The sequence below is a fragment of the Rhinoraja longicauda genome, chromosome 24, assembly GCF_053455715.1.
Source record: "Rhinoraja longicauda isolate Sanriku21f chromosome 24, sRhiLon1.1, whole genome shotgun sequence".
Classification (NCBI taxonomy): Eukaryota; Metazoa; Chordata; class Chondrichthyes; order Rajiformes; family Arhynchobatidae; genus Rhinoraja; species Rhinoraja longicauda.
This window is the reverse complement of record NC_135976.1, coordinates 964320-976888: the sequence shown is the minus strand read 5'-3', so window position 1 is coordinate 976888 and position 12569 is coordinate 964320. Positions and strand designations below refer to the sequence as shown.

The following is a 12569-nucleotide window of genomic DNA, read 5'->3' as shown; positions in this document are numbered from 1 at the left end:
TCATTTGGATTTTGCAGGAAAGAAATATCAAATTAGACAAAAAACATGCAACAGCAGCTTCTACGTAACTAACAATAATACAGTAATTGTACATATAGCCTCAACAAAAAAAACATCACTAAAGAAATTCTGTTGGCATGCTACTGAATAACTGGTTCTTACTAAGGCACCCATAAGACCCTAGCTTTCTAAAACAAATGCTTTGATGCAGAGTTGTCAAAGACATGGTGTAAAAGCTGATATTTTTCTCCAAGATAAAAGTCCTATGTTAAATAGCCCCCAAGCAAAGCTTTCAAAAGCGAGTCTGCAGACTTGCCTAAAGTTCAAGATCTTCAGTAACTCTTCTTCATTTTCATTTACAATCAAAATCTAACACTGGTTCCATTTACAGATTGAAAAACAAAATTAAGACCACTTATTTGCATATTGGGGATGTCTGCACGAAAATAGCGTGTGCCATGTCTGTCAGGAATTGGAAAGAGAATAACGTGTTGGACTTTAGAAATGTTATAAAATGTTTATATTGATAGTAGTGTCCAAGACTAACTGGCTCAATCACAGGTAATTTTTTTTTAAACCCAATTCATACTGGTCCTCCAACCAAATCAATGGGCTGCAGCAGCACAACGGCTGAACATTGTGCAGCAAGTCTCCAAAAGATCACCTGCCTCTGCTTGAACACTACATTTCCAGCAATGAACAGTTAAATCTGAACATGCTACACTGGGCAGTGACACCACACCTACAGTTTAGCTAATTTCTGCAAAAGGGGCAGGTTAGGGGTGGGGGGCAGAAAGAGGGAAAAAAAGTGGATCAACAACATTATGCAGAGGAAAACAAGGAATATACTGATAACACTAGCTATTCTGGACTTTGAGTATCTGGTTACAGTGGCAACAATCAAGCCTGAAGAATGAGTTGGCTGCTTCTCTTCACAACTACAGATGAGTGGAAGAAGCAGGCAAAGACTAAGCAAGCCAAGGGCAATGAGGATAATACCTAACTTTTAAAACTAAGCCTACATTTGGGAGTTTAAAACTAAGCTTACAATTGGAATATGACTGTCTTTCCAAACTGGTGTATTAGACATCAGTGTAAACAAACCTAAGAAATTGCCCAGTAAATTTACTGGGATTGGAAACAAATTAGAGAATCTTTACTGAAAGAAGGAGCTCTAAACTGGAATAAAACATGTCCATAGGCTACATTATGATTTTTTTTTAGAAAGCCAACATTAACACTCATCTGACTCTATACTGGGCTTAACTCTATTGTCCAAATATGTTCAAGTTATCATTAGACATAGAAAATAATCGAACTTGCAAGATAACTGCACATTTTGTGCGTCTAGACCATGAGGCAACTTTCCAATTGTCCAGACATGGGTCTTAAATTGGTTCATCACACATTGAAACTAGATTCTCAGTTCCCATAAATATTATGATTGTGATTAAACCATTCAACTAAAACTACTATTTTGTTTGCATTTCACTGCTTAAAATTATTCAAAATAATAGTGCACACAGACTTCCTTTCATAAATTAATCCCATGCCAATTTAATTAGACATTTAAAGCTCGGCAGTTCAGACACACCTAGTTTGTGCATCTTTTCCATTCTCCAAAGTACCATACAAAGATGGCAAAAGTACTCATTTAGCTTTAAGCACAAAAGGTGTCCCTAAATTTCAGTTTTTAAAAGTTTTGTGTCATCACTCTTGGCAGAACTTGTTGTCAACATGTTGGTGTGTACATGGTTCCACCTAATTAGACACAAGACTGCACAAGATGCTGGAATCAGGAGCAAAAAAAGGCTGCTGCAATTAACATTTCCGGTCAGAATCCCACATCAGCATTAATCCCAGAAAGTTAATTCCTCCTCCTCCCTCCACCACCACAGATGCTACTTGACCTCCCGAGTTTGTCCAGCGGTCGTCTTATTGTTTCACATAATTTACTTTGCCGAATTGAAACTATCATTAGAAATGGGCAGTTATAACGGAACAAAGATAGCATTTCCATTTACCCATACATACACAAAGGATGTGGTAGAGGGATTGTTTTGCAATGCATTTCCCTTTATTTTCTCCCCTCCTTTGAATGTTCACAGATCCAAAGATCCCAATAGCATTCAATCTCTCTGAGGAGCTGTGCCATTCAATCCTCTAGCAGAGGTCAGGAGTAAGCACCTGTTCCCAGCATGAGCTCCAACGGCACAGTGAGAGTTCAGCTGGTGAAGGAGAAGGATCTTCTCATGACTAATAGGGAGAGGTAATAATTGGCATCCTTACTAATGACACCCATCTCCTTTTTTTTTTTACAAAACCCATTTAAAATTTTCCCCAGAGAAGAAACTAAGTTTCAGTCACAGCAGTTAAATCTGCAGTTTGAACACAAACAGGCAATAAGAACACAGGAAAGCAGTGTTCTTTTTTTCAAAAGAAATGTAAAGCAGTGGCCACATCCAACCCCAAGTCCTTGAGAACAGAAATGTTTTTTAAAAAACTACGCAATCACAGTTTAACCCTGTAAACTAAAGCAATCTTTGAGGGCAAGCACTGATCCTCAGCACTTCTACGTGAACGTTTATAGAGCTGGGAAAGGGATTATTTCCCCCAATAAATATGGAGTGATAAAAATGACAAGTAAGCAGAGCAGTAAAAATTTGTGGAGGCAAAAATGACTGGCGATGCTGGAATCTTAAGTAAAACACAAATTGTTGAAGGAACTCAGACAGCATCTGTGGAGGAAATGGACAGATGACGTTTTGGGTCAGGACCTGAAAAAAGGCTTCTGACCTGAACCGTCGCTTGTCCATTCCCTCCGAGATGCTGCCTGACCTGCTGAGTTACTCCAGCACTTGGTGTTTTACTCAATAAATGAATCATTACTCAATAAATGATCCTAAATTAACCATTTGTTCGCATCACATTGACTGAACTGCTGAGCTTTTAAAGCCTTCTCAGATTTGGTCAGATTCCCACAATTTTGTAATTTAGTTGTACTATATAGTCAGTGTGCACTTGCATACATTTACATATTTTTCATTTGAAGTAATGTTTATATCACATTTCATGCCTGTATACTTGTTCAAACAGCCTCTCATTGGGGCAAGAAACACAGCAAATGAAATAGTTACCCATCTTGCGGCAAATTATTAACAACTGACACTGCCACATATGAATGGAAGCGCTGGTTTTGTTTCAAACACAAATGACAATGTCCAACTGTACATAGACATGTAGCATCAAAACCTGCAAACCCAGACAGCGTGCAAATCTCACCTGAAATTTATTTCACATCATCTCAAGTGATGAGCAGTACTTTGTTTATAGATTCCAGGGAATAAATCTGTCAAGATGTCAGCTTCAGTTTTCTTTTAATTTTCTTCCCCAATGTTGAATTAGATTTGATTATATCATCGCACAAAATCCCGATTAATGGGAAAACAAAATGTATAAAACATACAATGATGCCTGTCAAGCTCTCATATCATTAATGGGTTGGTAAAAAACCTCTCCAAATGCTCAAACTGAATGAATATAAGATTTTTGACCAGGAAACAGCAGTCAAGATTATCAGTGCCTGGATTTCACTTTCCATTGTTATTCTCTGGTCTCTTCTTGCATGTCTTCCCCCCCCCCCCCCCCCCATCCACTCCCAAAAACCGACAAACCAGCCCTCCACAGAACAAGTATACAGGCATCTTTTCAGAAAGTCACACATTTTTGTTAAACCCAGGATTCGTGATATTTCATCCATCATTGCCTTAATACATGGCCCAAAAGTTCACTTTATTGCCCACTCAGTAGTTGGAAAGGCTTAAGTTACTCAATTTGGGTATGTTAAATATTAATAAACACCTTTGCAGCCTTTGGACTGAGATCCATATGATTAAAAAAGATTTTCCAAATCATTAGGCAAAAGGCAAAAAACAAAGTTTTTATCTTACTGATGTTTCAGTGTTAGTTTGAGAATTAATGGTGTCCAAAAGATATTAAGTGCAAAAAAAATTGCCTACAATGTTTACAGCACATTACATATAACAGTTTGCAAGGTGTCTGTACTCCAATATCAGTTACCTCATTTACAAAACCGGAAAATTACTAGATGTTGAACAAATGTTTTGCCCTTCAATAAAGATTTCAGTAATAATGTTAACGAAATATGACTCTTGGGACTCTGTGTTTCCAATAATATCATCTGCTTGAAGAAACAACCACTGGCTTCCAGCACAGACAGGTATGCATTACCTTAAACAATGCAGGAAGCATTCAAGCTTTGTACAATTCACGGCTTATGTTCAATACTGAGAGAGATTGTGTATTTAAATAGTACTGGATACTTTTCTAAGAGGTTGAAGTAAAATAAGAGTAAAAGTACCAAATTTATGGATATAATCTATTTAATTAAAAGGAAAAGGCAAGGTGGGAGGGGAATAAAAAAATTGTGGGCTGCTTGACGTAAAGACACGTACGTGGCCAAAAGCCCATTAAAGTAGTGGCCAAATTTGGTGTTAGGTGAGCATATGCTGAGGGAGGGGATGGATTTCACATAACTACTGTGCCATCAACTGGGTCCAAACCCTGTAGCAGATACAAGGCTGTTAAGCCAGTTGGTAGTTCTGTAGTAGGAAGACAGATCCCTTTGAGAACAATGTGGTTAGTGTCTGACAAAAGGAAACAAAGTGCTGGAGCAATTCAGCAGGTCAGGCTGCATATCTGGAGAACATGGATAGGTGACGTTTCGGGTCGGGACGTTACCCTTCCATGCTCTCCAGAGATGCTGCCTAACCTGATGAGTTACTCCAGCACTTTGTGCCCTTTTGTGTACTAACCAGCATCTGCAGTTCCTTCTTTCTACAAAGTGTCTGACAGCTCTTTCACGTTTAGCAGTTTGTTGAGTTTTACCCTCTTTGTATCCCATACATATCACAATACACAACCACAGCAAACAGTACAATCTCAATTCTAAGCTGCACCACGTACAATTATTATAACTAGACAGTCTTCTTCAGATTTGGCCAGGGCTCGAGCAGAGGTTTGCAGATACTGTTGAGAAAAATCACATGGAGGGAAAGCATGGAGCACACCTGTGTGGTCCTTCTCTTTGCTGCCTCCAACAGGCAGGCTGATGACTCCAGCAGCCTGCTTTTGTTTTAGGTAGGACACCAAGTTCCTCAGTGGTCGCTGTGGTGAAGTGGCTTGCTCTAAGCCAGAGGACATTCCTTCCACATTTTCCATGCTGTTTAAAGCTGGTACGGCCAACAGGACACAATAACCATTGGTGCCTGATGCTTTGATGCGTCTCGTTACCTCATCCAATTTAGGCTGATCCAGTCGTAAGCGCTGAGTGATTTTTAACTGTGCAACCTTTCCACCAGTCGAGACATCCACTAATAAGTTCGTTGCAACGCTCAGATCACCCTCGAGGAAGTGCATGTTTGTTGAGAACGAACTATTTTTCAGAACCAGCATTCCGTGCCAGGCTACGTTCAGTTTGCGATCATGCTCCTGAAAGTTGTCAGATGCTTTGGCATTGAGATCGGACTTTGACTTGCTCCTCATGGGGCTCAAGCACTCAATAGTTCTATGCTTGCGATCTTTCTCCTTTTCCAGTAAGCTTGTGGCTTTGGCCTCATGTTTGCCACAAGAGACTTTTTCTGTGCTGTTACGCCGGTCTCTGCTGGGTGAATACCGCTCGTTCTTTGCATCACGGTCAGAGTCACTGTGACGCCCGCCATCTCGGCTGCTATTGCCCGGGCTACGATCTGGTGAAATACAACGTCGCTTTCTGGACCTATCGTTACTGGGTGAGCAATCAGTTGGGCGCACATCCACAGGTCCTCTCCTTTTCCTTCTTTGGTCCCAATTCTGCAAGATATGTTCACGGTCACGCTCAAGAGACCAGCTATCCCGAACTTCACGATCAATGTGCTCGAACGGTTCATGGCTAGTTCGATTCCTTTCCCGAACAGAAAGGACATGCCAATCATTGCCTGGAAAAAGGTCCCTTTCTCGAAAATGCATTGGGGGAGAGTTCCTTTCCCTACCTCTCAGACACTCTGCACCACGAGGAAGGAGGCCATCTCCAATTAAATCAAAATGGGGAAGAGGCAAGGCCTGTAGATACTGTTGAGGGTATCGATGCTCAGTGTCAGCAAAGTCAACTCTTAGCCGCCGATCTGGTCCACCCAAGGGAAAGCCACGCATCTGAGTGCAAGCAGCTTGAGCAGCATCCAGGCTTTCATACTGAATGTAAGCCCAGCTGTCTCCTTTTCTGTAGTCAATGGATCTGATGGTACCAAAGCGGTCAAATTCCCTTGCAAGACCAGCTACGGGAACCCAGGCACCTAATCCACCAACCCACAAGCGAGTAGTGGGAGTTGCTTTCCCATAACCAATCTTAATAGGATTTCTTCCAATCACCTTGCCAGACATTGCAATCTTAGCTCTGTGAGCCATGTCTAAGTTTTCAAATTTCAAGAAGCCATACGAGTTTCCTTGACCTCGAGGAGGCCTTTTGATATCCACCTCCAAGATAACTCCAAACCTCTCAAATGCGAGCAAAAGGTCATTTTGTGAAACAGAAGGATCCAGGTTTCCAATAAACAATGTCCTATTTGCTCGCTTGTCATCTTCTGGCAAGATTTCATCTTCCCTGAATGCAGTTCTCTCAAGTGCATAGGCAGCTCGCCCCCGGCCTTCATAAAAGGCATAATCACGCTCTCTCTCCAAGTCTCTCTGGGGAGGTGGTGGTGGTGGTGGTGGAGGCGGCGGCGCTATCTGCCGGCCCAAAGAACTGCGCTGTTGAGCTCGATGTTCTCTATATCCAAGCCCAGCTGGCGATAGAGACCTCTGTCTATGACGATTGGCCTGGACACTGGGTGCAGAATACCCATCCAACTCGGGCGAGTAACTTCTTCCCTTTGGTGGAGGATAAACCGCTTCAATTTTTAGAGGGCGATCATGTAGCACCAATCTGCCCTTGGCATGCCTGGCAGCCTTTGCATCCTCAGAGTGCCTGAAATTCACCAGAGCCACCCTTTCATCCCCATCCCTGGATATTTTCACACTTACATCCCCAAACTTCTTAAACTCGTGGAAAAGACCATCCTCGATGGCACCATCGCTCAACTGGGAACCTAAATTGCTGATCTTCAAAGTTTTATATTCACCAGGTTGTCTTTCATTTCTACTAGTCCTTGAAGATGCCGAAGACAGACTCAAGTTATTGGCAGTCCGGTTGGGGGCATAGACATCGTAATCTCGGTTATTGGTCCTTTTGCCGCTGATATTGCGAGTCCTCTTGGCATTGCCATGGTTCTTGTTGTTCCTGTTGATGCTGTTGTGATTATTCCCCATTTTCCTGGGCTGCTGGTGGTGGCCTCCTCGCCTTTCCTCCCCTCGTTTGCCACCAGCTTTGGGCGAGACGTCTTTTTCCTTCATATTCCTTCGGGGTCGCAGTTTAAATCCGGGTTGAAGCGGAAAGCGGGCTGCGATCCTGTGTGTGCGCGGGGATGTGAGGAGCAGAGAGCGCGATCTGGTTCCGCCGTTCCTGCCAGGCCGCCCGTCCCTCCTTCACTGAAGCGGCTTCATGGCCTAGCCTAGGGGCGGGCACGGGCTCAGACACAGGCACAGACACCCCCGCGGTGATGCCGCCGCCGCCGGCCCTCTTCAGAGTAAGCGGCCGCCCGATGCGCCGCGCTACCGATGGCCGACAGTTTGTTTTTGCGCGATAGTTTCGGTGGAGATTTGGAGCGACGCCGCGGATCCGCTCAGCTCGCGGCCGCCATCTTGTCCATGTCCCGCCCCTTTCCCCGCGCGCTGACTGGTCCGCGCGCCTGTCACTCTCCCGCATAATGGCGACCGGACACCAGCTCCCCCTCCAAGGAAGTCGTCGCCGGAGCGCGCACAGCCCCACTCACCCGCGGCCTCCTCACCCACTCTAACCCGCTCACCCACTCTAACCCGCTCACCCACTCTAACCCGCATAGCCCCACTAACCCCCACCCTAACCCGAGGCCCGCTCACCCACTCTAACCCGCATAGCCCCACTAGCCCGCTCACCCACTCTAACCCGCACAGCCCCACTCACCCGCGGCCTCCTCACCCACTCTAACCCGCTCACCCACTCTAACCCGCATAGCCCCACTAACCCCCACCCTAACCCGAGGCCCGCTCACACACTCTAACCCGCATAGCCCCACTAGCCCGCTCACCCACTCTAACCCGCATAGCCCCACTAACCCGCTCACCCACTCTAACCCGCATAGCCCCACTAGCCCGCTCACCCACTCTAACCCGCACAGCCCCACTAGCCCGCTCACCCACTCTAACCCGCATAGCCCCACTAACCCCCACCCTAACCCGAGGCCCGCTCACACACTCTAACCCGCATAGCCCCACTAGCCCGCTCACCCACTCTAACCCGCGCACCCACTCTAACCGCAGCCCGCTCGCTCACCCATTTACTCCCGCGGCCGCTCCGCTCACCCGAACCAAAGATAATAGAGCAGAGCAAGATAGACCACTCGACCCTAAAAACCATAGTATGTCACGGCGCCATTTTAGTAGGCAGAAAGATTTAAAAAGAAAAATAACAACAATCTGTGAATTGATAGATGAGATATATTCTGCATTTTAATGGTATCTTCACACATACTGATCCCCCAAAACACTGATTACACTGCGAGAGGCAGAGTGAACAGCGGGTTTGCTTACTAAAATGGCGGACGTTACGCTCCTTTGCGTACTACACTACAGTACACGGAGTTGTTCATCTTGCTCCTCTAGTATCTGCTCACCCGCCGCCCGCTCACTTGGGCACTTTAACCCGCAGCCCAAGTGATCGTGGCAAATATAACCATGTGCCATTGGACCTTTACTGGCCAATGTTTCGAGCGGGTTTTATTTGTGATTGTGCCGCACTGGATGGGTTCCACATGAAGGCACGAACAACAATCTATACTAAAACTCATTTGTTTGTTTCTGAACTGCAGCCAAAACGGTACACGACAGCGCGACAATTTTAGGCCCACCTCACTCACCGTCGTCCCTTTGGTGCTAATGGAAGAAGTTTCATTGAAATTGGTGTTATATTTTAAAAGTTATTCACATTTTAAAGTTTAAGTCTATCTCCTCGGGAGGAGGGGGGAGGAGGAGAGAGAGCGAGGGAGGAGGAGAGGGGGGAGAGGAGGGAGGGGGAGGAGGAGAGGGAGGGAAGGGGGGGATGGATGGGAAGGGGGAGGGAGGATAAGGGGGTGAGGGCAAAGATACTAGAGTAACAAGATGGGCCACTCCGTTGAAATCGCGTGTACAGAAGTGTACGCAAAGGAGCGTAACGTCCGCCATTTTAGAAGGCCACTCTCGCAGTGTAATCAGTGTTGTGGGGGAACAGTATGTGTGATGATACCATTAAAATGAAGAGTATATCTCATCTATCAATTCACAGATTTTTGTTATTTTTCTTTCTAAATGTTTCTGCCTACTAAAATGGCGCCGTGACGTACTACGGGTTTTTAGGATCGAGTGGTTTTGTTCCTCTTGTATCTTTGGTGGAAGGTGAGTGGAGGGAGGGGAGTGGTCGGAGGGGGAGGGGGAGGGGCGGGGAGTGGGGGTGGAGAGGGTGCTGCACCAAGAGAGGTTTGGGCCCAACGGGTCCACCTGGTCTGGTAAATAATATATGTGCGACTGGGGCCCAACTAAAGCGGTGCTCGGCTCGTCCAGTCCACGCCGGCTGCCCATTGGCCCGGCCTTCAGGCCACCTGGTCTGTGACTGGCTGCCACGCGCATCAATCAGACAACAACCACGCCCCCTTCCTTATGCCACCCCATTCATGGCACCTTTGCCAAAACCTCCACGATTTCCAATGTAGATGTATCTAGGTCTACTTTGGCCATCCAGCCAAATGCTCACATTCCCAAGTGTTCACAGGGCTGCACCACATGGAAACAAGCCCTTTGGTTCATGCTGACCTACTTGGCAACTTGGGCTAGTCCCATTTGGCCCATATCCCTCTAAACCAGGGGTCGGCAACCTTGTTCTGCATAGGGGCCAGGGCCCATGTCTGCGAGCGGATGGCGGGCCACATCTATCGCCATAGTTAATAAATGGAAGTAATAATAATAATACATAATAATAATAATACATACTAACCAAACTTTGACTTATATTTATATATTTAGGCAATATTATGTCTACTGAACATAGCAGTTAGTTTGAGACACTGGTATTAAACATACCCACACCTCTCTCTGTCTGTTTGTCTGTCTCTGAGCAGTTAGTGTGACACTTGGTGTTGTTTTTCGCTCCTGCTATACTGTTACTATAACTAATGTTAGAATCATCATAATTCTGTTAGCATTTTACCAGATTTTGTAACATGAAAGTACAGTCGCCCCATAGTATTTCTGGACTCGATCTCTCGTCTTTTCATGCGCGTCCTAACGCTTCGTTCACTGCCCCATATCTCGACTGTAAACCTTGCTGTGACTGGCCGTTGAGTGGAATGGAGGTAGGGTATGGACGGGATGGTGCAAGAACGTATTGGAGGGTAGAGAGAGAGAGTGAGTCGACGGGTGGTCCGATGTGGAATCGGCTGCGTGTGTGTGTGAACTACTCTCGGATAAGTGTGTGTGAACTACTCTCGGATAAGTGTGTGTGTTATGCTACTTTTCGAGACAGACGCCTTAATAAAACCACATCTTGCGAAATTTAATCTATGAATCAGAAGTATTGGTAAATAATCAGGAAAATAAAAACGCCTGCGGGCCGAGTTGATATAATATTTCTCTTAGGGACAGCGGGCCGGATGATTTCGGGTACGGGCCGGATCCGGGCCGTAGGTTGCCGACCCCTGCCCCAAACCTTAGACGCAAAAAACTGGAGTAAATCAGCGAGTCTGGCTGCCTTCCGTTTTATGTCTATCTGCAGTTCCTTTGTAGGCATTCCCTCTAAACCATGCCAGTCCATGTATCTGCCCATTTCAAAGTCAGAATTACAGTCTTTGTAACTTTTGTTGAATAGAAACATAGAAAATAGGTGCAGAAGGAGGCCATTCGGCCCTTCGAGCCAGCACCGCCATTCATTGTGATCATGGCTGATTGTCCCAATCAATAACCCGTGCCGGCCTTCTCCCCATATCCCTTGATTCCACTAGCCCCCAGAGCTCTATCTAACTCTCTCTTAAATCCATCCAGTGATTTGGCTTCCACTGCCCTCTGTGGCAGAGAATTCCACAAATTCACAACTCTCTGAGTGAAAAAGTTTTTTCTCACCTCAGTTTGGCCTCCTCTTTATTCTAAGACTGTGGCCCCTGGTTCTGGACTCGCCCAACATTGGGAAAATTTTCCCTGCATTTAGCTTGTCCAGTCCTTTTATAATTTTGTATATTTCTATAAGATCCCCTCTCATCCTTCTAAACTCCAGCCTAGTCTTTTCAATCTTTCCTCATATGTCAGTCCCGCCATCCCAGGGATCAATCTCGTGAACCTACGCTGCACTGCCTCAATTACAAGGATGTCCTTCAAATTAGGAGACCAAAAATTTACACAATACTCCAGATGTGGTCTTACCAGGGCCCTATACTACTGCAGAAGGACCTCTTTACTCCTATACTGAAATCTTCTTATGAAGGCCAACATTCCATTAGCTTTCTTCACTGCCTGCTGTACCTGCACACCAACTTTCAGTGACTGGTGTACAAGGACACCCAGGTCTAGCTGCACATTCCCCTAACTCCATTGAGATAATAATCTGCCTCCTTGTTTCTGCCGCCAAAGTGAATAACCTCACATTTATCTAAATTATACTGCATCTGCAATGCATCTGCCCACTCACTCAACCTGTCCAGGTCACCCTGCAACCTCCTAACATCCTCTTCACAGTTCACACTGCCACCCAGCTTTGTGTCATCCTGTAAACTTGCTAGTGTTGCTTCTAATTCCCTCTTCCAAATCATTAATATATATGGTAAACAGTTGCAGCCCCAACACTGAGCCTTGCGGCACTCCACTCGCCACTGACTGCCATTCTGAAAAGGACCCGTTTACTCCTACTCTTTGTTTCCTGTCTGCCAACCAATTTTCTATCCATGTCAACACCCTACCCCCAATACCATGTGCTCTAATTTTAGTCACCAATCTCCCGTGTGGGACCTTATCAAAGGCTTTCTGAAAGTCTAGATACACTACATCCACTGGCTCCCCTTCATCCATTTTACTTGACACATCCTCAAAAAATTCCAGAAGATTAGTCAAGCATGATTTCCCTTTCATAAATCCATGCTGACTTGGACTTATCCTTTTACTGCTATCCAAATGCACCGTTATTACCTCTTTAATAATTGACTGCAGCATCTTTCCCACTACCAAAGTCAGGCTAACTGGTCTGTAATTCCCCGTTTTCTCTCTCGCTCCTTTCTTGAAAAGCGGGATAACATTAGCTATCCTCCAATCCACAGGAACTGATCCTGAATCTATTGAACATTGGAAAATGATCACCAATGCGTCCACTATTTCCAGAGCCACCTCTCCGAGGACCCTGGGATGCAGACCATCAGGCCCAGGGG

The 12569-nt window shown here is 45.4% G+C and overlaps 1 protein-coding gene across 1 annotated transcript; it reads right to left on the bottom strand.

Moving 5' to 3' along the window:
- Positions 1-3664: 3664 nt before the first annotated feature.
- Positions 3665-7933, bottom strand: rbm15 (RNA binding motif protein 15). Its single transcript, XM_078420522.1, has one exon. The coding sequence runs from the start codon at positions 7444-7446 to the stop codon at positions 4969-4971; it is 2478 nt and encodes an 825-aa protein (XP_078276648.1). The 5' UTR covers positions 7447-7933; the 3' UTR covers positions 3665-4968.
- Positions 7934-12569: the final 4636 nt, after the last annotated feature.

Excerpts from the sequence above, each read along its gene's own strand:
- rbm15 (XM_078420522.1), bottom strand. The coding sequence starts at position 7,446 with ATGAAGGAAAAAGACGTCTCGCCCAAAGCTGGTGGCAAACGAGGGGAG.